General features: G+C 40.3%; 1 protein-coding gene across 3 annotated transcripts in view; it reads right to left on the bottom strand.

Annotated features, from left to right (window-relative positions):
• WDFY3 (WD repeat and FYVE domain containing 3) overlaps positions 1-24,154 on the bottom strand; it is a 125,519-nt gene that overhangs the window by 89,654 nt on the left and 11,711 nt on the right. For all 3 annotated transcript variants that reach the window (XM_086464758.1, XM_086464756.1, XM_086464757.1), the window contains exons 3-9: positions 19,165-19,274; positions 17,945-18,106; positions 15,924-16,116; positions 9,853-10,039; positions 6,853-7,019; positions 3,496-3,963; positions 1,983-2,081 (exon numbers count right to left, since the gene is read on the bottom strand). In XM_086464758.1, coding sequence (XP_086320884.1) covers positions 1,983-2,081; positions 3,496-3,963; positions 6,853-7,019; positions 9,853-10,039; positions 15,924-16,116; positions 17,945-18,106; positions 19,165-19,274 — 1,386 coding nt within the window. The remainder of the gene's footprint in view (positions 1-1,982; positions 2,082-3,495; positions 3,964-6,852; positions 7,020-9,852; positions 10,040-15,923; positions 16,117-17,944; positions 18,107-19,164; positions 19,275-24,154) is intronic.

Here is a 24,154-nt window from a genome sequence, read left to right as displayed (position 1 = left end):
AGTCAGGTAGACGGTACCATGGTCACATCATAATTCATACCTCACAGGAGCAAGGCTCAAGTACCACAGACCCTGACACCACACAGGTACATACACTCCAGTCCTGTGAACCAAGACCTGCCACTTCTAAAATATGAGGCAGTTCCAGTCCTTCAGAGATGTTATCATCACACTTAACACCACCTCCTCTCATTCATCCTTAGAAATCAAACAATCCTGAGATTTTTTGGTTTGGGGTTTGGTTTTTTTGCCCTCAGTTTCTCCTTATGTGGAAGATCCCACGCATAGCCTTGTGCCACTCCTTTCTGACTCATTTCTAATTCTGCCTTTTCTTACATGGCAAAACCAAAGCTGAGTGATAAATGTACAAGTGTGTAATTGATTAATGCAATAAATCTGTAATCTATACCAATTCCTCTCTAAAACTTCCTTATTTCAGCCTAATTCTTCACTTCTTCGTTCATCGTTGAACAGACTCATCTAGTAAATCAAAGATCATAGTTTTTTCCTTTCCACTGACAGGAGAGGTAGTTTGGCGGACAAAAGGGAAGTGGCAAAGGAGACACATCCCAATTTCAGCAAAGCTTCTGGCAGTGTCATCCACAGCTTTCTCATAAGCAATATGACAAAATGGTCAAAACACAATCATGACAAACTGAATGTACAACTAATTGAAAACATCAGCTTGGAGCAACCTCTGCTTTGCTGCAGTGCCTTTCTGTGTTGACTAAGGGCATGCAACTGGGGTTTCTCTTGACTGCCATGAATAATGCCTTTCCTAATGAAGAACTTCGTTCTCAAGCATGTGGACATAGCCAAGCTGGCAGATGTTGTAAACACTCAGTGGGCAGAATTCAAAAGCTATCTTTGAAAGGGGTTTGAAACCACAAGCTGAGATGCAACAGAACTTGAAAACAAGCACAACAGTGAAATGGTATAGACAACACAGGAGGTTACTCCAACACTGGGCTGAAATTTAAATTAAAAAGATGCCCAGGAAAAAGCAGAAAAGAAACAAGTTACAAGCTTTACATCTTTAGATCAGGAACTCATGTTTAAACAGCGAGCTGTCAACAAAGCTGGACAATTTTCAGGATTTCGTTCTTAAGCATTTGTCACAATTGCAGTATCTCCTACTTAAATGAAAACAAAAACTAATCCAGAAAGTGCAAAAATGCCAGTCAGAATTGAGAAAAAGGAAAAAAACCTGCTGAAATAAGGATGTTTCATGGCCTCCAAGGCCAGAAACTTCCTGGTTCCTCAAGGTGGTGTCTATGTCTTCCCTCCCCTGCCTCATTTTCTTCTTTGTCTAACAGAACAGACAAAAAAGGTTTAAAAACAGTTATCCACCTCTCTCACTCTTATTTCAAGCTCCAAGAGACAGAGTTTACTAATATGAAATACTTATACTGTCTATTTTGATGTCACCAAGTCTTGGCTAATGAAGCATAATATAAACCTGCCCCATTTAGAAAAGGACAGTCATAACAGAGCCCTATTTATACACACTGACTGGGAATATGCCTTCGAAAATAAAAAGCCACCTTTCACTAAAGATGCAAGCATTATTAATCCTATTTAAGTAGACATGACACTGTTAACAGCAAACTACATGTCTAACTACATGCTTAAATTTTTCGACATACAACCTGTGTTACAAGCCCTACAACAAATTATCATAGTATTGTTGGAGAGTGATGGGGTGTGGTGGTTGCCTTCAGGTAAACAATAGCAAAGAAACTCAAGTTAAAAAGAAAGAGTATTTTTATTTTACGAAACATTCTTTATTTAAGAAACACTCCTTTATTTTATGCACTCTAGTTTACGCTGCCTATTCTTTTTTCTGGAAAAACCTGGCAAGGGAAAAAGTATATTCCAGTATGTCTGATCACTTGCCTGAAGACAGAAGTTCACGACTGCTTTCAGGCGTGACTGTTTGAGTTATTTTTTATAAGTATTTTGACAGCGGTGTCTCTACTTACCTGCATTTGTGTTTGATCCTTGTAGTAGTACAGTCAAGGTCTCCATAACCAATAAAGCCAGCTGCTTTTGGTCCTCAAATGAACTGTTTCTTGACTCCCCTAGAAAATAATTTCAGAAGCCAAAGTGATAGAAAGAATCACCCTTTTCTAAGATACTTCTTGATACTTTCCACCAACACTTTTATTTGCTTTGCTTCCCCAGAGAACACACAGCCTAACCATATTCCAAAAAAAATTAAGATTTAGTCTCCACATGCATTCCTGGGAAAGCTTAACTATGAGTCATTTGAAAAGTTAATTTATAAAGACAAGAATTTAAACAGAAGCTTTTGAGCACTGTGAGCTCAGTGGCTAACACTGCAGCTGTATGTGTAGTTTCATATTCCCAACTGTTGTTTCTTGAAGCCACAAAACCACACCATAGTTGAAGACTTGAGAACAGATCCTGTTGTTCACTATTCTGTACTTAAAAAGAGAAAATCCACACAAAAGCACAAAACTACATTCACGTAATTACAGTAAATGTGCTGATGATTCAACAGGTGTAGCAGATGAACCAACACCAAAAGTGGCACCTCAAACACTAAGTAACACCAGAAAAGAAAATTTGTTTTTAATTACTCTAATAAGCAAGCCAGCCACAACACAACGGCATGTGTACCCAGGTAGCACCCTAATCAGATGGCAGCTTGGTCCGTTTATATAGAAGAATAGGAGAACTGATGTGTTTCTCAATGGAGTTGCTGGCAACAAAGCTTTCTAAGCCTAACCAACTGCTACCGCTTACTGATGAAGTTTCAGACAATAAACCCAGGTGAAACATCCAACAATTATGATTAAAAAATAAGTGTCACTGATGCACACTAACTCAATTGCAGTTTGAATAAAGAATGTAAAAAAAAAAAATTCTCTGTGTGTGTATGTACACATATTGCACTTGGCAGCACCTGCTTCGCAGGCTAAGCAGCTATGTAGCTTATCTCCTAGATATTCAATTCTGGAGATAACAAATTTTTTTAATATTTTTTTTAAACACTCTATAAGTAGACCCAACTTACAAAAAAGTCTGCAAACTTTAATACATACTCCTATTCAGAGCTCAGATATGCACTCTAAGTTTTTTCAAAGCTAAGGCTAAACACAATGAAATGCACAAGTACCTTTCATGAAGAAGAGTACAGATACTGTGTATTGCTCTTTCACTTGCTCTTTTCATGTTAGGTAACAAATACTAAACTAATATATCAAGAAACAACGTCTAAAAAGGAAAATATAAACTCCTACTATTTTGTATTCATAGAGCATCTTTCATTAAAGCTTGCCTCGAGCTTCTCACAGGATGTTAAGAATAAAGCAATTCCAATGAGCTTTAAAGATGGCACGGCAGCCCTCAGCAGAACTCAACCCTTGAGATACATGTTCAGACTCTCTCATTCCACCTCTTAAGTGTTAGCCTCCACCATTCCCAGCCAAAAAAAGACATGCATTAGTAAAATGGAAGAGCACACACTACCTTGATCATTCAGTGCCTGAGTGGGATCTTTCAGTAGGGCTGCATATTTATGAAGAAGATTTACCATCACCTCCAGAAGTCCCACTTCCCTGAAGACATCTTTAAATATGTAGTCATGACGGGTGAACTTAAGGAGCGTCTTCATGGCAATGATGCTACACTGAAAAGAAGTGCTGGATTTTAAAAGGATGCTCACACTGATCAGTTCTTTACAGGGTATGTAATTCAAGCTGAAGACAACAAATTCCAGTATCTCAAAGTACTTGGTCTGCACTTCTGGAAGTTTAGGAATTTTCTCTGCAAACTGAGACAATGTGTGCTGCGATTCCAAAATGAAGTAGTTGGCATTGTCCGCCATATAAATATTCGTGATGGCATCAAGGATGATTTGTGCTAGATAGTTGGTTTTTGCTCTCAAAAATGCATTCTGGAGGACTGAAAATGCTTGAATATTCCTCACACTATGACCTAAATCAGGAAACAAAGTGGGATGGGAGGAAAAAAGAAAGAGACAGTTCTTAATCATCATAAACAATGGGGACACTTAATAATGATCCATGCATTTTAATAAGTGTGAATAAAATAACAGTGTATGTCACACAAAATAAAAATTTTCATTAAAACTGATTCTTCAAAAAAGTCTCTGCATGATCACTTACGTTGCAAATTTTAAAATCTACTGTTCATTAAGACAGCGTCTTCATCTTTGAAAGTAAGGGTTTACGCAAGCAGCTAAATGAAAGATAATTTTTTAAAAATAGGTAAGTAACCTGACCTATTGTTAAAACATGCAACGGGATACAGTTCTAGAGACAAAATAAAGCCTGACTGTCACCTACCCAGGCCATAAGAAAACTCATTACAGCAACATAACACGTTCTGTATTCCATAATGCAGAACTATGGAATTATCTGTAGAGGGCAGAGAACGCAGCTTTGCCCTCTACAAGTATTCAGCAGGCTAAGTTTAGAATAACAGCCATCTGTATCCCCTCACCCAACAGGGCAATAAGTATTGACAAATCCTTGTCAGCCAGGTTCAAAGCTAGACAACATGCACGGCCTCCAAATCATCCTCTTGCTTCCACTCTTCAGCAATAGCCTGTGAGAAGAAGAGAGCTACGTGTAGAGAAACTCCACAGGGCAGCATGAGGCCGGCAGTTGCCTGCCTTCCATAGAGAGGCTGCTCTTGCTCAGGTCTGGATTAAGTGGCGTGAACAACCATACCAGCATCGGAAGGTGGTGCAGGGCTGGCTTTGGGACCAGGTCTGGGAACAAGAAAGCTTTGGTAGGGTCCAGCGCTGTTACCGGTTAGGGAATTAAAACATAAGGTAGCTATAACATTGGCACCCAAAGACCTCACATCTTTTAAAGCTCGATCAAATTTCTTCTTCTAAGTGCCTTCAAGTTGAATAAAATCTCATTCATTCAGCCAAAGAATGCATCATTTGTAAGTGCTCCCTAAAGCACCCAGAATTTTCTATAGGCAGATATTATTCTTATTCTACTAAAAAGATGCCTCAAAGCCAACTTTTTTCACTTCTGTAGAAACAGAACAAGTCACAGTGGACAAATCGCATGATACAGAAAACTAATTGTAAAACTAATATAAAAAAATAAACAATCAAGAGTAGAACTTGGAACATTCTAAACAAAGCATTTAGAATGCTCTAACAATAAAATCTTATTTTCAAACAAGCTATAAGCAAACCATTAACCTCATTCAAAAACCCTTTCATAAACAAAGAATCTTTATTTATTACATATGCTCTGCACAATGCTACTCTCTTCATTGTTTATAAACTAAGTTGTCCAGTTTAAAAGTAAATTCAATTATCTTCATGTCTAGCCATATCACCTTCCCTGCCAGTATTTCTTCAGAAGACAACAGGAAACTTCCTTGAAAGCTAACAAGGAACAATTTCACGTACTGGAAGAATATTAATGTTACATTAGAAGTCACATTCATTTGTTTCTAAAACGATGTTTTTTACATGCTTTCTTTACAATGAAAAATGTTGAAAAGGGGATTTAGAGCTTATTAAATGTGACAGGAACATACATAGTGACAGATACAACTATTTATATTCTAATTTAATATCAACAGTTGTTCCAGGCAATCAAGCAGATTAATAAATTAGCTTTGATTATTATGAGGACCCCTGAAGAAATCAAATCTTAACCAGCTCTTTAGAGTTCAAGAACTACAAGGATTTAAATAGAAGCAATTAAGAAAATGAGCTAATATGGTCTTCATAAAAGGACAACTTGCCAACATAATGAAAAGCAGGTAAAAGAGAGATGTCGTGACAAATACCAGAAAATTAAATAAAAGAATTCTTTTGGAGATTGCAATAGGCCACTGTTTTCTCATAGTATTGTATCAGAAAAGCTGATTAGTTTAAGCAAAACTTAGTATGTTATTATCAAAACATGGAGAAATTAAGCTCTGAGAGTGACTATCACCTTCTTTCTCTATTTAGTGCAAAGGGAAAACAATTCCTAGGAACAATGAACCCTCTCAATACCAGAGAAAGGAATTCATTGTCCAAGGAATCTAGATACACAAGAGAAACAGTGAAAGTAAATCCATTAGCGTATAAATCCATAAATGTAACCCTATCACAAAAATTTTTCTTGTATCCCTGGTATTACTAAATACCATAATGAGTCCAAGTAACAAACAAGTCCACAGTCACTATTAAATTTCAAACTCCTTAGTTACATACAAGACTTACCCAAATTTTAAGTTTATACACAGGTCATGAAAAATAAGTTTAATTTTATAAAATCCTTTCTCTCCTCAGACTTCCTCAACCTTATCTCCATATCATAACTGACTGTGATTGCGAGCACAGCGCAGATTTCACCACTCTGATCAGTGGCGATGAAACAACAGATTTCATCTCACAAGTTGTACTTGCCTAAACTGACAAAAGGTAACAGAAAGCAAATCTGGCCAAAAAAAAAAAAAAAAAAAAGCAACCCATCAGCTCAGCACATCAGCCTTTCACATCAGTTTAGTAAGAGCTGCTTAGAACACCATAAATCGAATCAGTGCCCCTCTCCATTATGATAATCTCTTAAAATCTCCACATAGAAACTGCCAGCTTTGCAGTGAGATATGTTTGACTTGGCCTTTAGTCTTCAAAGACAAAAGGCCTACACTTTCTTGTCTGGGTGCCAACCCCAAAATAGAACCTTTGAGACCAACAGAACTAAGTACTTGTTTGATATGCAATCTTAGTAAGATAACCTAGACACAATTGCAAATGGTTTGTGTAGTATACAGCTTCTCTGTATTTTGTTGTTTACATTTAAAAAAACACAAACAGAGGGAGAAAGAAAGCAGACTCACCTTTGCCTGCAGGCTGTGGGACTGCAAATCCAGGTAATAGGAAAGGTACTCCAGTGGTGACACCAGCTGGCTTTAATTCATTGACACCATACGTTGTTAAGGAAGTTATCAAATTAACTAAGTCCTTCAAAGCATCCTTAGATTCAGCCTCTTTTGCCTGTTCCAATCTAAAGAAAATACAATAGACCAAGTTAGCAACACTAGCTTATTTCAACACAAATCACTTCAATAAGGTATCTCTTCCATTTTACTCTATTAATTTAGAGACCACACTTTTACTTCTCTGTCCCTGCAGTATTGTACATGTCCAGTTTAAAAGTATGGTATGTCATACCATTAAGTCAGGCAAACATTATTGGATTTATAACAGCATACATTTATTTTCCATAGAAATTCACCTCACCTTGAACTCAATAGTCTCCTAAAATGCAGCACAGACATGAAAATTACTTTTTAAATCCTCTTACAAACATGAAGCTATTGGATAGGAAAATATCTAGACAGTCTGTCATGAAATAAATCCATAATTAACTTGCTAGATTATATCTGCCACTTTTGAGTTAATATTTTATGCTAACAAAACGGTAGAAGCCTTACACTTAGAAGCACACAATGAAGCATCTTCATTACAATTACAGACCTTTACCTTTGAACACAAGAGAATGGGAATTCCAACCACTGTTTTCCACCAGCAATATAGCATCAGACCAAACCTTAAAAACCAACTCCAAATCCTAGAACAATCCTAATTTTCCTTCTGCTTCACCAAGAATTAAACCATATTTAATTACTTACTAACTCTACAGTCTCTATACATCACAGGAGAAAGCCGGGGACCAATCTCCTGTTCGCTCACACAATGCAAGCTTTATTTTTCTGTGGGAGCCCTTAGAAGCAGCTCATTCATTCTCCATCTTCTTCTCAGTCAGATGTGCAACTGAACCTCCTTCAAACAGCCATTACAGAAACACTTAGCTCACCTACTGCCATTCTACTAATCTTCCACATGTCCTGCCCTTTCACATCATCAGGTGGAATCATACACTTGCTCCTTTGGTCCTCACACAACTCCTTCAATTTCTTATTAAGTCACCTTCTCCATACGCTCTTCTGCATTACCAGCTCAAAAGCCTTTCTTTTTTGCAGCTTGGTGCCCAGTGTCCATATTTCATAATCCCACGTAAAGTCATCTTCACAATAGTGCCATAGAGCTGAACAAGTCTCTGTCAGTAGGTTTGAGCCAAAACATGTCCATAGAGAATACATTGCTGTTGTTCATCATCGACCAATATATAGGCTTGTCCAAGATGATAACTTTTTTAAATAAACTATGTTTTGGTTTGAAGATCAAACAAACCAGAACTTTTAAGAAACAGCAAAAGATATGGGAATAAAACCAGCAGTCATGTTTTGAACCATCACCCATCTCCTCCAAAATACACAAATCCTAACAATCACACCACATGTTGGCATGCACTGTTCACCTTAATCCCAGGCATTTCTGCAAGAGTCTTATCAAGTTTTCTAGACCCACCCCAGGAAGAAGTGAGGATAATGCACTCCTATGCTTTTCACCTTTACTGATGTCAACTGAAGGTGCCCTTCTCCTTCAATCAGACATGGAAACCTCTAGTCTTCCTTTACCTCTCTCAGGGATGCCCCATTCTTTGATTTAAACAATGAGTAAGCTTAAGAGAGTGTTTGTTTAAAATACTTGACCTACAGAGGATCGCTTTTGTACCTGAAAATGAAATTGCTAATGATAGTGTGTTCCCCTCAAATTCCGCCTAAACTACAGCTGACAGTTTCTGGAAAACAGTTGAGTTTGAATTACATCGCTTTGAATGAATAAATGTAACATACTCAAACCCACCATTTACCCTACAAGAACAATAACAATTCCTTAACAGGTGTTTTAGCTTTTGTGGCACTGAAGATAATTTAGGAATAATTTTAACTGTGATTAAGAATTTCAAATGCCATGTCTATGCCTGGTATCCCTTCAAAACAAACAAACAAACCCTAAAAACATACTTTTCAGTAGAAAATTTAGTTCAAATATTTGTGTGCCAAACCCCCGTATCCTAGCACCCAAAATGAATGGCTTGAAAGACGGAGATGATAACATTAACGCTTCTCATCAACAGCCAGTACAGCACTGTTTCCAAGTCTCTTTGCTTCAGAACGTGTACACTCATAGACATCATTTCCCAGTTTCCGTCTTAGATTCATGAAATGCATGTGTATGTCAACAGCTAAGCATGCTTCTTCAGAACTTCACATCCAAACAAAGTAGCACAGACTGACCACAAAATTTACACAAATAATGCAGCAGACACTAATTTGCTGACTGAGAAAGAAAAGAATGAAGTTTCTTTCACAGAAAGAAATAAAATCATGGATGGATCACACATTCAAGTTTTGTTTGGGCAGGCATTTTCATTACCATATTTTGTGATGCAGGTTAGCAGTAGCTTTAATAAAAAACACAAATTAAAAAAAATACATATATACACCAATTCACTAGTAACATGAGACTTCCCTCCAGCACTCTGGTATTAGAGCTTATGTACAAAAATGTCTCTTCAGTACTAAGCAGCATGCCTTCCATACTAAATAGCATGCACCACATTTATGTACATGATTTTTCATTACGCTAGTATGGTAAAACAAAACAAACTACCAATCAAACCCAAAAATTTGACTAGTTGCTGTCAAAATTTTATTTTCTGAATTCCTCCTAGATTTTTAGTACCAGCTTTCTTAGCACATACAGAAACATTTAGTAATAAATCAGTACCAATGAATAAAGAGTTAAACAATTTAGTTTCATAAACAGAGATAAGCACATAATTCCATATATTGGTTCTAATATCTTCATTTCATAATAACCTATAATCAGTTATTTGTTCAAACCTATTTGCCTATTCTTTATTAAGAAATCTTTTCAGAAAAAGCTCACGTTGATCTGTCTGTATTCCCTCAAGCACTTTTGCATACCTGAGGAGGAGGTCACAGAGGAAGTTGTATCCTTGCCATATCCTAAAATCATCCAACAATGTTTGGGATACATCACTGGAGTCTTTGAGAAAACAAGAAAGTCCAGCAAACATCTCAACTATTTCTAGGGGAGAAAGGTCATCAGACTGCTGCATGTTCTGAACACATGTGGACAAACATTCCTTTTCTGAAAAGAACCACAATTAAGAAATTTAGGATTTTATTGACATTAATCAATCAGCAAGAAGCATAACTAGTACAAGAATCATGGCAATAAGGTAACTGTTATTTAACTATCTCTTATCACATAACATTTAATATCACAGAGCATTCAAAGACAAGTAGGATCCCGAAGTGGCTTTGGAACTGAACCCTATAAATAGGGTTCAACTATAAATAATTCTAAAACATCTTTTTTTCTTTTAAAACACAAAGTTATACAAAGTACTGACTTAAACTGTTACTGATGTTAGGTAAAACCCTACAAATAACCCTTTACATCATGTCTTCTTATTGTTACTCTGGTTAGCACTTCTTTGGCTGGCACACTTTCTTGCCTGATAAATCTTGACCAAAGAGAGACAGCTTGTCTTATACTGCATACACCTCACACTCCATCAGTTCAAAAAAGCTTTCCCAAATCTATCATCAGATTTTAGGTTGCACTCCTATTTTAAAGAGACTCCCTTCAACTACCTGCTATTTTAACTTCACAGCATACGCGGCAGAACTGCAAATCTTCCTAGCCAGACTGATTAAAAAAATTCCCAGAGATCAAATCAAAGCACGAGATAGTGAAAGGATGCTCCTTTACATATGATAAAATGTCTTAACTTTTTTCCTGAATACAAGATAAGCCTCTTGACAGATGTTGTTAACTCTTAAGTCAGGTTCATTTTTAATCAACAAGCAAGAGGGAATGCCGACTGGTTTTCTTTTAAGATTTCATTTCACTTTTTAAAGAATCTAGAATATCTTTTGATATGCCAGCCTCGCTCCTCTGTGGATCAAGCCTACGAGGAAGCAATAATGGTAGTAGTTGCAATATGCCAAATGACACAGTCAAAACTCAGTTATTTTCTGTGTTGCACTTCATAATGTTTTCTCATATACACATACACCTTCTACACTCATCAAAAACCCACCAGAAGGCTGCCACAGATGAAGGCAAAATAACTATCACCTTTTCTTTTAAGTCCTATCTGAAAATACTTAACTGATGACTATTCTGTGCTTCCAAGTAATACTGTACATCCAGATCATTCTGACTGGAATTAGAAACACGCTGTTAACACAAGAAAAAAACACAGACTGAAATTTTCTGTGAGGTATGTGGGAGCAGGGTGACGTATTTCATAAACTGTCAAAATGGTTTTGTGGAGCCTTGTAACTACTTGCTTCCCAAGGTGTGAGGAAGCTGTGGGCTTCTTTCTTTCCAGTAAGTGTACACTGCTAAAATGTATGGTGAGGATGTTAGTTCACTTCAACAGTCGTTCCAGTTTAAAAACTACAAATGCTTCTATGTGGTCCTACAGCCTAAAAGCCCTAAATGTAACATTGGAAAATATTCTACCGCATTTCCTACCTCAAATCCTACATCCTAAACACATGTGAAGTTTTAAATTAACGCAACACAAGTATTTCATACGCAAAGCTATTCCTGGGCAGCTAATATCCTCTCCAACACTGGTTTTTATCTTGCTTTGCTCTCACAATTTCTTTGTCATGAACCAGCTTGACAGCCACCCTTGCTATGCAAACTGTAACCAGTCCCTTGTAAAGATACATGATGAATAAAGTACTTCTTATATTAGCTACAAAAATCTGTAACCAGCTACACAAATACCCCTGTAAGCTACAGTTTCCATGCCTGAAACAGTCAGGATTGTATTTGTCTCAAAAAAGGACAGGAGATAAAATGGAATTAATTCTGGCTGCTTCAGTCATTTGGTGGCTCACAGGCTGGACCAGTCCTGTGAGATTACTTTATTTTGGCCTTCAGGATGCACAAAACTCTAACCTGCAAGCTGCATGGCAAGGTGGGGAAGACAAGGACCTGGCAGAAGAAACACAGGCTGGCTGAATGGTCATCAACGTAGTCAATCGGTCAACAGGGAAAACATAGGGGCTGCAAACCTATCTAGCAGCCAGGCTCTTCCAACTGCAGAGATTTTTGGGGTGTAGCTGGGTTGTGACACAGGCTCTAGGACTGGCACATGTAAGCTTCCTAGAAGCACTGGTACTGAGAGACCGCCTCCTTCGGGCATAGGCATGGCTCTCAGCCACACAAAAGAGAGTGTCCCTGGGCCAGGCCAGGCCCTAGGGACAATGTCCTTGGGTTGGGGACCCCATAGGGCTGGACCACAAGGGAAGAAGCCAGTTGGCTGTTCCATCAATCGCCACTTGGGAGGTTTGTGCTCAAGTGTTTCTGTGCCCATACACCACGCTCCCTCAAGCGCTTCCTAGTGTCTGTATTACACAGGTTTTGCTGTTACCAGGCTATGTCACCCCTGATGTCCTGGATAATGGAGAGTACATTGCAAATCAGTGGTGCTTATAACAGTCTCTTCCCGCAAAAGCAAGATGTCTGGGAGAATCTTCTCGCAGCATACTCAAATTAGCTCTCTGTGGTTTGCATAATGCACCAGTATTTACTACAGGGCAGCAGCTTTCATGGGCTTCTAATAGCTCAAACTACGTCAGCAGAACACATGGAGCTGGTTCCTTTTCCTGTGGCTTCCTCAGACGTCTACGCTTTTACTGCCAGCTAGAGAGGTACCCAGCCAAGCAGCTGCAAGCAGTGCACCGCTAGCTTGCCACGGACCTTTACAAGGGGCTGCTACTGCCAATTCAAACGCAGGACTGAAAGCCAGTAACTCCCATTAAGAATTCATGCTCACAGTAAAAATAACAAATTTATGCATCTTCCCAGTGAATATTTTTCAATATAGGCAGTTACTGAAGTAACTGAAAGCCTTTCCTTTTGGTCATCATAAACTCTACACCAAAATATAAGGGGAAACTCTATCCTCCAATGTTAAATTGAAATATGGATGAGGCAGATTCAGCTACAAACATCTCTCTTGCTACACAAGTGCTCTGAAATTTTACCTGTAAGTAAACACTCACATGTCATAGAATCATAGAACAGTTTCAGTTGGAAGAGACCTTCAAGATCATGGAGACCAACCTTTGTCCTAGCTCTACCAACACCACTAAACCATGTCCCTAAGCATGACATCTACCCGTCTCTTAAACACCTCCAGGGAGGGTGACTCCACCACCTCCCTGGGCAGGCTGCTCCAATGCCTGACAACCCTTTCAGTAAAGAAATTCTTCCTCATATCCAGCCTGAGCCTCCCCTGGTGCAGCTTAAGGCCATTTCCCCTTGTCCTATTGCTTGTTACTAGGGAGAACAGACCAACCCCCGCCTCGCTACAGCTTCCTTTCAGGTAGTTGTAGAGAGCGATAAGGCCTCCCCTCAGCCTTCTCTTCTCCGGGCTAAACAGCCCCAGATCCCTCATCCATTCCTCATATGAGACACGATTCAAATCCTTTACTAGCTTGGCAGCCCGCCTCTGTACACTCTCCAGCACCTCTAAGTCATTCTTGTAGACAGAGGCCCAAAGCTGGACACAGCACTCGAGGTGCAGTCTCACCGAAGCCAAGTACAGGGGCATGATCACCTCCCTGCTCCTGCTGACAACGCTATTCCCGATACAGACCAGGACGCCATTGGCCTTCTGGGCCACCTGAGCACACTGCTGGCTCATGTTCAGCTGGCTGTCAGTCAACACTCCCAGGTCCCTCTCTGCCAGGCAGCTCTCCAGCCACTCATCCTCAAGCCTGTAGCACTGCTGGAGGTTTTTGTGGCCAAAGCGCAGGACCCAGCACTTGGTCTTATTGAAACTCCTGGAATCAGCCTTGACCCAGCAATCCAGCCTATCCAGATCCCTCTGTGGAACTTCCCTACCCTCACGGAGATCGACACTTCCACCCAGCTTGGTGTCATCTGCAAACTTACCAAGGGTGCACTCCATCCCCTCATCCAAATCATTGATAAAGGTGTTAAACAGGAGTGGACCCAGTACTGAGCCCTGGGGGACACCACTCGTGACCGGCTGCCAACCAGATTTAACTCCATGGACCACAACTCTCTGGACTCGGCCGTCCAGCAAGTTTTTCACCCAGTAAAGCTGATGCCCATCCAAGCCAAGAGCAGTCAATTTCTTTAGGAGAACGCTGTGGGTAACAGTGTCAAATGCCTTACTAAAGTCGAGGTAGATGACATCCACAGCCTTTCCCTCATCCAACAAGTGGGTCACCCTGTCATAGAAGGAGATCAGGTTTGTTAAACATGAGCTGCCCTTCATAAACCCATGCTGACTGGGCCCGATCACCTGGTTGTCCTGCACGTGCAGCATAACGGAACTCAGGATGATTTGCTCCATCAGCTTCCCTGGCACTAATGTCAAACTGACAGGCCTGTAATTTCCCGGATCATCCTTCCACCCCTTCTTATATATGGGTGTTATATTGGCTGATTTCCACCTGCTGGGACCTCCCCAGTCAGACAGGACTGATGATAAATGATGGACAGTGGCTTGGTGAGCACCCCTGCCACTTCTCTCAGCACTCTAGGATGTACACCATCCAGCCCCATAGATTCTTTCACATTGCTGTGGAGCAGCAGGTCACTGACCATCTCCTCCTAGATTGTGGGGGGGACATTTTGATCCTGAGCCCTGTCTCTTGGCTTGAGGGGCTGACTTTCCCCGGTACAAGTGGTCCTATTACTAAAGACTGAGGCAAAGAAGGCATTAAGCACCTCAGCCTTATCCTCGCCTCTTATTACCATATTTCCCCCTGGAATACTAGTAGGGGATGGAGGCTCTCCCTGGTCTTTCTTTTGTTGTTAATGTATTTATAGCAACTTTTCTTGTTGCCCTTTACCTCCAAAGCCAGATTAACTTCTAGCTGGGCTTTGGACCTTCTAATTGCCTCCCTGCATAACCTAACAACATTCTTGTACTCATTATGAGTGGTCTGTCCCTTCTTCCAGAGGCCACAGACTCTCCTTTTTTCCCCTGATTTTAAGACAAATCTCCCTATTGAGCCAGGTCGGTCTTCTTTGCTGTCGGCTCATCTTACAGCATGTGGGGATGGCCTGTTCCTGTGCCTTTAAGATTTCCTTCTTAAACAGTGTCCAGCCTTCCTGGACTTCTATACCTTTCAAAACTGACTCCCAAGGGGTTCTATCAAGTAACATCCTAAACAAGTAAAAGTCTGCCCTTCAAAAGTCCAAAGTGGCAGCTTTGCTGCCCCCCCTCCTAATATCTCTAAGAATAGAGAACTTAATAATTTTGTGGTCACTGTTCCCTAGACTGCCTCCAACTGCTATATCCTCCACAAGACCTTCTCTGTTCACAAACAGGAGGTCGAGCAGGGTGCCTTCCCTGGTCGGTTTACTTACCAGCCGAGTGAGGAAGTTACCCTCCACACATTCCAGGAACCTCCTGGATTGTTCCCTCTCTGCTGTGTTGTATTTCCAGCAGAGACCTGGGAAGTTGAAGTTCCCCACAAGAACAACGGCAAGTGACAGTGGGATTTCTCCCAAGAGCTTATAGTATGTTTCATCTACCTCACTGCTCTGACTGGGAGGTCTATAGCAGACTCCCACAGCAATATCAGCTTTATTGGCCTTGCTCCTTATCCTAAGCCAAGCACTCCCAACCCTATCGTCACTATACTTCAATTCTAAGCATTCATAACAGTCCCTAACATACAGGGCCACCCCACCGCCTCTCCTTCCCTGTCTATCCCTCCTGAAGAGCTTGTAGCTGTCGATTGTGGCACTCCAGTCGTGTGAGGCATTCCACCACGTTTCTGTGATAGCCACTACGTCATAGTTTTCCTGACGCAGCATGGCTTCAAGCTCCCCCTGTTTGTTGCTCCAAACAAAAAGCCAGGAAGCTTTCACTGATCTATTATTTTCATGCCCATTTCCTAACTAAGAAAACTATGAAAAAAGAACAGAAAAAACCCCCACCAACTTGGATAAAGACACATACCATGAATGTATTTCACTACATTGACACTAAGGCCATGACGCGATATGGTCATCAGTACTTCCCCTGCACTCTTCCTCCAAGGCAGATTATAGGGAGGGCACCACGAGGTTATTGCACTGAATAGAAGCTGGAGATCATCCTTTTGAGCCAGTTCTTCCGCCGGGGACACAAAACTGCACAATTTTACTAGGATCTGAAATAATAAGCCATTAAACATCTAGCATTAATAAGCTGACCATTGCTATTTTTGCTTAGACTTAGTAAAAGGCAAAACATTCTTTGATTTAGCATACACATTAAAAAAGGTAACGTGCTGTTTTCCCTTTGCATGTTGTTTCTGTAATTTGAATTGAAGACAAGGTTATTCAACACATGCTGATTTCAAGTCCCAGTTCAGTTTAAAACGACTAGCAAAAGCAGTAGAGTTTAAATCTCTTAGGCTGACACAGCATACTTGCATGGATACCAGGTTATTCCATCTTTGGAAAATCTGCCAGTTAACCTAATTTACAGATCTAAATGCTGCAGTGGGGCGCAGAAGCTTGGCAAAGCAAACTGTTGTATCCCTTCCTAATGCAGGAAGAAGGCTATTGATGGGTTGTTGGCAGAGCAGCATCCATTAGATCTTGGCTAAATGAAAATGGCCAAAACAGCGTGGCAAGAAAGGCTACAGCAACACTGTAGACCTACCTGGATAACTGGCACCTGGATCTGAATTTCCAGGTTATCATAAACAAGACAAAATGCAGCCACGCAACCAAAGTTACTACTTTGCACTCCCTCTTCTGCACATTTTGAGGTCATCTGAAGTCCATTTTGCGTCTTGTGGAGGAAAGGCTAAGGCTTCCTCTCAGAAAACTGGAGGAACACTTTGCAAGGCTGATTGTGTCCGGAGAAGGAAGTCTGGAAGCTAACTGAAACCTCACCCATTCCAGCCAGCTCATTTGAAAGCACCACTTTACAGCCTTTGAAGAGGGACAGAAAAGAGCTGCATGGTAGTACGTTGGGGGGAGCCCTATGTAGTAACACTGATCATTTATTAACTCTGCTGACTGAAACACAGTAAAGCAATTTCTGAAAGATAGCTTACAGCACGTTGCAGTTTCTGCTTTGGAAGACAGCCTGTAGTACTAAGACTAAAAAAAGAGGCAAATGGGTATGTTCTCATACAGCGACTGTTACTGGGAAGACATTGTGGCTAGTAATTGTGGGAATAAGGCCCATCTTTATTTCTGTAGTGCAGGTACCAAAATGTCTCTCAAACATTATACTTTTAAATCCTAGCACTGCCTTCAAATCCCTGAAGGATGTGAATGCTGACAGAACTCTATGGTTTTGCATATGTAGCTAAAATAACCCTACACAGAGATGCACCCAATTTGCACATGGAAACTGGTAGTAAGACCATTGACCTCTTTCCAACAGTAACTGTCAGCTTCTTCTAAAGTTTCATCAGGAGAACGTACAGGAATTTCTTTGCAAGATCTCCAACTGAAACTTCAGAAAGCAGGAGCAGGTCAGATAGAGTTCCTGGTCTCCCTGGGAAATAACTGTAATAGTAACTGCAAGCTCAGATGGTTCTCATATTTAAATTATTTTTTTCCATATTATGGTTTATTTCCACAATTAAAGGGAAAATAGCATGTGTTAATTCATAGATTATTATCATTACTAATAGTTTTTACTATGTCTATTTCAATCAGTAACAGCCAAAGATACCAAACGCTAGGACCAGTTGATTGAAACAGAGTAATAGTCAACATGTTGCTCCTTTTAAGCAGCTGCACAAAGGAGTTGTGTGCATTTTTGTGGACGAGATATTTACCATGGACAAAAACACAGGTGGAGTGGAAATGTAAACTCAGCTGTGCTTGCAGGAAAATCCATCTTACTCTGAGACATCAGTTTGTGAAGAATCAAGGAAAAGCAAACCTGGTTCAAGTGAAAAGTCTCTGGACTTTTCTCACATGAAGCATTTTCATTCCTCTTGCAAATTCCAAGACGTATTTTACTTTTTTTACCTGTACAAAGACTTTCTGTAGTAGCGCTCGGCGCTCTGCGAGAGGTAGTTCATTCTGTGCTCCTCCAACTACCTCAGGCACATGTGGAAGGTCAAAAAACAGATACAGACATTTAACAAGTGTGGAAGGCACTGACATTGTAGTCATGCAGTCCACAGTTTTCTGGGGAAAAATAAAACAGAGAAAAAAAAAAAAAACAAACAGTTCAGTATATTACTATATTCAAAAAGTCAGGCTCCTACAATGCATTTGACTCAAATGCTGGTTTTTCTTTCTCACACCTTTGGTGAGGTGTCCACATGGCAGTACAGATTTCATCATCTATTCTTGAATGCCTACCTAAACAGTAACCTTAAAAATAGGATCATGATTTACTTACAACAGCATCTAACAGCCACAGTTCGAAGCAGTCACTGCACAGGACAGAAACAAAAACTGACAGACTCTGGCAGCAGAAGCTTACAAGTCAACTACAACACCTCCAGCCAAGCCCTCATTAGCTATCTATTCTTTGTGGCAGTAGAAATGGAAGTGGGAGGAGGACCATTGAACTTCTGCTCTCACTTGGCAAGAAGGTATAAGCAGGCCTAAAGAACAACGTAGTAGAAAACACGAAAGCATCAACAGGAAGATAAGACAAATTGAGGTGGGGGATGATGACATACAAAACACAGACAAGATGATGTGCTTAATTATAATGGCAGATTAGAGCAGAAAGAACAAACTACGCAGCTATCCAGTCCATTGCCAGAGACTGGGAGGGCAGCACCAAAACCAGAGGCAGTAAAGATTCATGATACCACCCGCTCATCACTGCTGCTGGCTTTGTTTTTCACAACTGCTGTTGCCCTCCTGTAATGGGGAGCCCAAGTTCTAAGTCCAAGTGATTTAGGTGTTATGTGACATGCATCTCATGTGGCACTAAGCAGCCCCATGCAAGAGAAGCCTTTGTGGAACAATAAAAGTTGAGCATATGATATCAGAAGAACATTACAAATTAAAGTTCCAAAACAATGATTTTTTAATTTTTTTTTAGGCAACTGAAACCACAAGGAGCTAGAGCTGGAGCTCTGTGGCAGTATAACAGAAAAAGGATCTTAACATAGAAAACATAAAATAGTTACAACATCTTTTAGTGCGTGTTCATGCGGTTCTTTATTTTACAGCTTTTGTCTCTCCCACCCCAGAGTTTATTTTTAGCCTTGCTGTTTAAGACTAACCTGTCCTGATGAAGCTAGTAAATTGATTGTGGTGAGCAGCATCCAACCTCTGCTTGCTTCTTCACTCTGATTAACCTCCAGAAACTGGACTATGGCACGACTTGCAGCCTCTGTAGGGAAAGCAGTCAAAAAGTGCAAATAAGAATTCAGTCTGGTAGTCTGCAGAAGGGAACACGTCCTCTCAGCAGTCCCAAGCTCTGAGCATGAATTCACCTCTGCAGCACTACTTGAAAAAAAGAACTAGGCTCAGGCCTATACTCTCCAGACACACATTCCAGTCTTCCACATGCACTTGGCTTTGACACTAGCAAGGCTGCAAAAAGTATGTTTTTAGGTCACGCATCATCCTTTAAACCAACAGACAGATTTCAGTAACATGCAGCAACTTTTGTTTGAGTATTTTGGCTTTATCAAATACCGCATACTCTTTTCCAGAGACACAAAGTCACCATTGCTTAGTGGTCTCTGTGGGAAAAGCTGATACTCAATTTCTGAAAAAAAGCACTGCACTGAAACAACAATACAGAGGATAATGCAAAAAGACTGGAGGGAAGGAGAGGTGCAGAAAGACAAAAGGAATAAAAAACAGGAATAAAAAGTAAAATTAAGACTAAGATCAGCAATTATCACACCCCTACCCTACTTTTTTTTTGGAAAATGAAAACGCTAACAACTTATGGCCAATTCTTATGATTCAGTGACCACTTCTGGAATCAGATGCTATTCCGTATCAGTGAGAGTCAAAGATAAATATTCAGCCTAGTAAACAAATTATCAGCATCAATAAATTAATCAACAGAAAATGCAATCCTATTTCACTGATGTTTGAATACACACTTATGTTAAGAAATCTATAATGCCAGCATGATGACAGTCCATTACCCGTAAGGGAAAAATCTAAAACCATTTTTCATTAATATATGCATATCAATCATCTTCAGTGCTTTTAGTGTCAACTAGGATAGAAGAGGAAGGTGCATAATATTGCTTTTAAAAGCAATTACAATGGAATTACTAACAGAAGGCTAAATCGGCAACTGAAGAGAAATCTCCATTTTAATCTTGGTTTGTTTGCTCCATCTATTGTCAAGATTCCCCAGCACATACCTGTGAAGGAGTTTGTTCTAAAGTAAACACATTTTATATGGCAAAGTACTTCTCAAACTTCTAGCATTTACTACACTGAAAAGATAATTTTCTGAAGCACCAGACTGTAAGCTGAGCTGGACTAGTAAACCTGTGAAGCAGATGATCCTAGAAGATATCTACAGTTGTTTGCTTTACATTCCTAACATTAACTTTTCCCAAAAGAGACTACCACCATACAGAGTCAAAGCCATCAGCTGCTGGTGAATAAGATAACATAAATCGAGGTGTAAAGAAACACTTTTATCAACAGGAGGACAGCTGGTAGATGAAGTGAAGTGCTTGCCCCCCTGTGCACAACACTTGTTAGATCACATGTGGAATGCCATGTCCCATTTCGGTCCCAACACAATACAGTGAAAACAATGATCAACAGGAGTTCAGCTGAGGGCCACTGAGATGTTTGGGGGCTGGAGCACCAACCATGTGAGGAGAGGCTGAGGAACCAGGGCTTGCTCAGCCAGGAGGGCACAGCCTCAGGGGCACCAAACAGCAGCCTCGGTGCCCATGGTGGGGGGAGCTAACAAGAAGTCAGAGCCAGGCTCTTCACAGCACTGCATAGCTGGAGGGCAAGAGACCACAGGCTTAAATCAAGAGAGGTTCAGACTGCATAGGAGGAGCAATTTCCTCACACCCCAAGGACAGAGATACACTGAAACAGGGCCCAGCGAAGCTATTCTGTCTCCAGCCTTAGGAGGTTTTCAAGACATGACAGGATCGAGCAACCTAGTCCCATCTCACAGCTGGTTTGGCTGCGAGCAGGAGATCGGACAAGAAACCGCTCTGATTCTATGATTTTCTCTTACAAGGAAAAAGGTCTCACTCAGGGATTTCATGACACCCATGCTGCTGTCAGTTTCATTCCCTTCCAGTGCAAAGAGAACGTACTTTTCCCTAAAGCCCCAAAACCCTTTTATAGTCATAATCCTAGAAAAAAGATAGGAAGAGACGGATTTCAGGTGAAAAACCAGATTCGGTTAATTTGTGTAACGGATATTTTCCCACATTTTTGTTTTGCAGCCTTATTCACGTAACAAATTTTTGTACAAACCACTGGCTTTTCCAATTTTGGTGCCAAAGTAAGGAGAGGCACCTGCCAAATCCCCGCACATGACCAACAGCTAAAACAAAGCTTGAAAAACCAAGGTAAAATGTAAGGCAATTTTTAAAACTCACGCAAATGCAGGTGTTTGGCTGCATTTGGCTGGCTGTATAAGCAGACCAACTTAGAAAGCATAACAGCCATGTCACAGCCATAGTTTCTACACTAGAGGCATACGCGATATGCCAGAACTCCTGGCAAAAGCCACTTTCCTAAATTCTGAGTGTCAAGTGTGTCTAAAACACATGCTGCTTCTACAATGACAGTACCCCACCACCCAAGCGTTAGGTGTTATTTAATGGGTCTGTTCTCTTTCTATCTGACCACAGACAGAACTGGTCAATCTGTCTCTGACTGTAAGCAGGTATGACTGGTACAAAACAGGGTGTGCACAGCCTCTTTTGGGCATAGTCTCCAAAAGCCACCTGTGGAACAGGGCTTTTTCAGCCATCTTTGAAAGTGAGACTCGGGGGTTAAATACATGCTTCTGAAAAAGTTGTCATGCAGCTGGCATCCTAAATGGCATAGCAGTCGAACTCTATAAATAGCAGTTTCAAAACTGTCAGTTTTAATTAAGCACTACCTAAAACACAGACAGCATTTTATGTGCAGGAAGAGTTCTCTTGTCATCTGCTCTGAGCAAATTTGATAGCACTATCATTTAAGATTAATTTCTACCATCAGCACTAGTCTTAATTTATTTCTTGTACCTCTTCCCCGGTTTTGAAGTGCTCAAGTCCTCTTTTTAACATAACATCCTCTATGTACCCCACCCAGATGTACTTAGCCCTTCGACTTCTGCAGAACAAACCACTAAATCTACGATTGGGATATGCTAGTTAGTAAAGAAAAATCTAGAAATTAATACATAAGCATACATATCTTGACAGCTGTGAAAGCACGTACCCATAAGTATGACCACAATTACGCAGTTTACACAATTAGTACACAGTAGCCAGATTTTTCAGTATGGATTCAGTATACATGAGATAGAGGCTTGGTAGAATAAAACACCAGAATTTGTTTCATACATAAGAGATGACAGAGGTGCTTTGTGTCCCAGACTTCAGAAAAGCAGCGGATGGAAAGCAATGGGATTAGACACATTCAGATTACTTGCAAAAAGCAGCAGGGCATTACAAGCAACATTATTGCCTATAGCAATAGCATGAAGGACAAATTCAGTACAAGAAGCTTTTAGTTAGCTGTTCTAGTATCATAAACAGCATATAACAGTGTCATCAGACTTTTGTATAGCTTACTCTTATCCTAGAGTGGAATATTAGTGAAAAAATATCTGTGCATTTGCCAAAGGGGGCAGGGGGAGCGGGGGTGGTGTATGGGTGGGTGTGTCAGGGTGGTGGTGGGCAGCAAGCTGAAGTCAAGGACCCCTTCTCTTGTCAAGCCTTCAAGAAGTCTCTACTACTTCTCACGGGCAGTGCCTGGAAACACAGTCAGATACCGAAAGAATACAAATTGTCCCAACTGCCTAGGTAGTAAGACAGAAGTATCAACCCAAACAAAAATGGGATGGCAAAAGTCCTCAGTCATCAGGAACACTGCAGTGCTGTCATCACAAGCCACAGATATGAAGTGTCTGATGCCTTTGCAGTATGCAGAAATGGAGGGCTGCTCACCCAAAGATAAACAGTTGAACCGTGCCAGCATTTAGCCTCACTAACCCAGCCAATAAAAGAACAGGCTTTCTAGGATCTCGAGAAGGCACTATATTGCACTACACTTGCCTTGCATAAGATCTGCCAAAGAGTATTAAAAATAAATTGAAGGTTAACAAAAAGTAACAAGATATAGCAGTCATTGATCAGAACTGACTCCTGACGCGTTGTTGATAGGACACTGCTTCCCTTTCAAAGCGATTTCAATAAATTCAAAACAGAATCACCTTGTAAAGCAGCCACCCACAGGACAGGAAAAATAGATAGAGATACATAATGGAAAAAACCAAGACACATGTAGTCACAGCATGTGAGATCATTTCCAACATACTCTCTTCTCAAGAGAAGAAAAGTTAACTAACATACAAAAAAGGCTGAAAGGAGCCCGTAAGTCCACTTATTTTAGCAAGAAAGATCCTCAGCTCTTCAGAGAAGCAGACACTACAAGTAACATGATCAGGAAAACTTCAGACTTCACTATGGGAGGAGTCCAAAAGGCTACTTACTAGTAGAAGATAAGAAGCTTCCTTTAACTACCATCCATAACTTAGCCAAAATGCAAGATGCACTTGAACAAACACCGTTAACTTGTGTATTTAAGATAAACATAAAATTAGTTCTACTGATGTGATAGAGGTAAAGTGCAATAAAAATTAACAATAAAAGCACAGTTTGCGGATCAGTGGAATTTTGAAAAGAATAAAGGTGGCATTGTCAGAGGCCAAACACAAACCACTGATGTGGTTTTCTGCAATGGTAAAACATTATGACAATCAAGGTTTATCAATTCGGTCTCCCAAAGTGGTTTGAAGATGACATAATGATAGTCTTTCAGCAGATCTGTTAGAAAAACGCTTAAAGAGGTTAAAAGCTTTTTCACTGGTGAAACAGTTTGAATAAATCAGTGAAATTATGAGGAAGAGAAAGAAAGGGGGGGAAAATACCACCAAAACCCCAAACAAAGAAACAAAACAAAACAAAAGAAACAAAAAGCCAATCCATCACAACATTTAGAGGGCTTAAACAGTAACTGAAAATGTTGTTTCTGGGGTAGGAGGGATTAGCT

Source organism: Leptosomus discolor, chromosome 4 (assembly GCF_034619465.1).
Source record: "Leptosomus discolor isolate bLepDis1 chromosome 4, bLepDis1.hap2, whole genome shotgun sequence".
Classification (NCBI taxonomy): domain Eukaryota; kingdom Metazoa; phylum Chordata; class Aves; order Leptosomiformes; family Leptosomidae; genus Leptosomus; species Leptosomus discolor.
The sequence above is the reverse complement of the archived record's forward strand: the minus strand, read 5'-3'. Positions and strand labels throughout refer to the sequence as shown.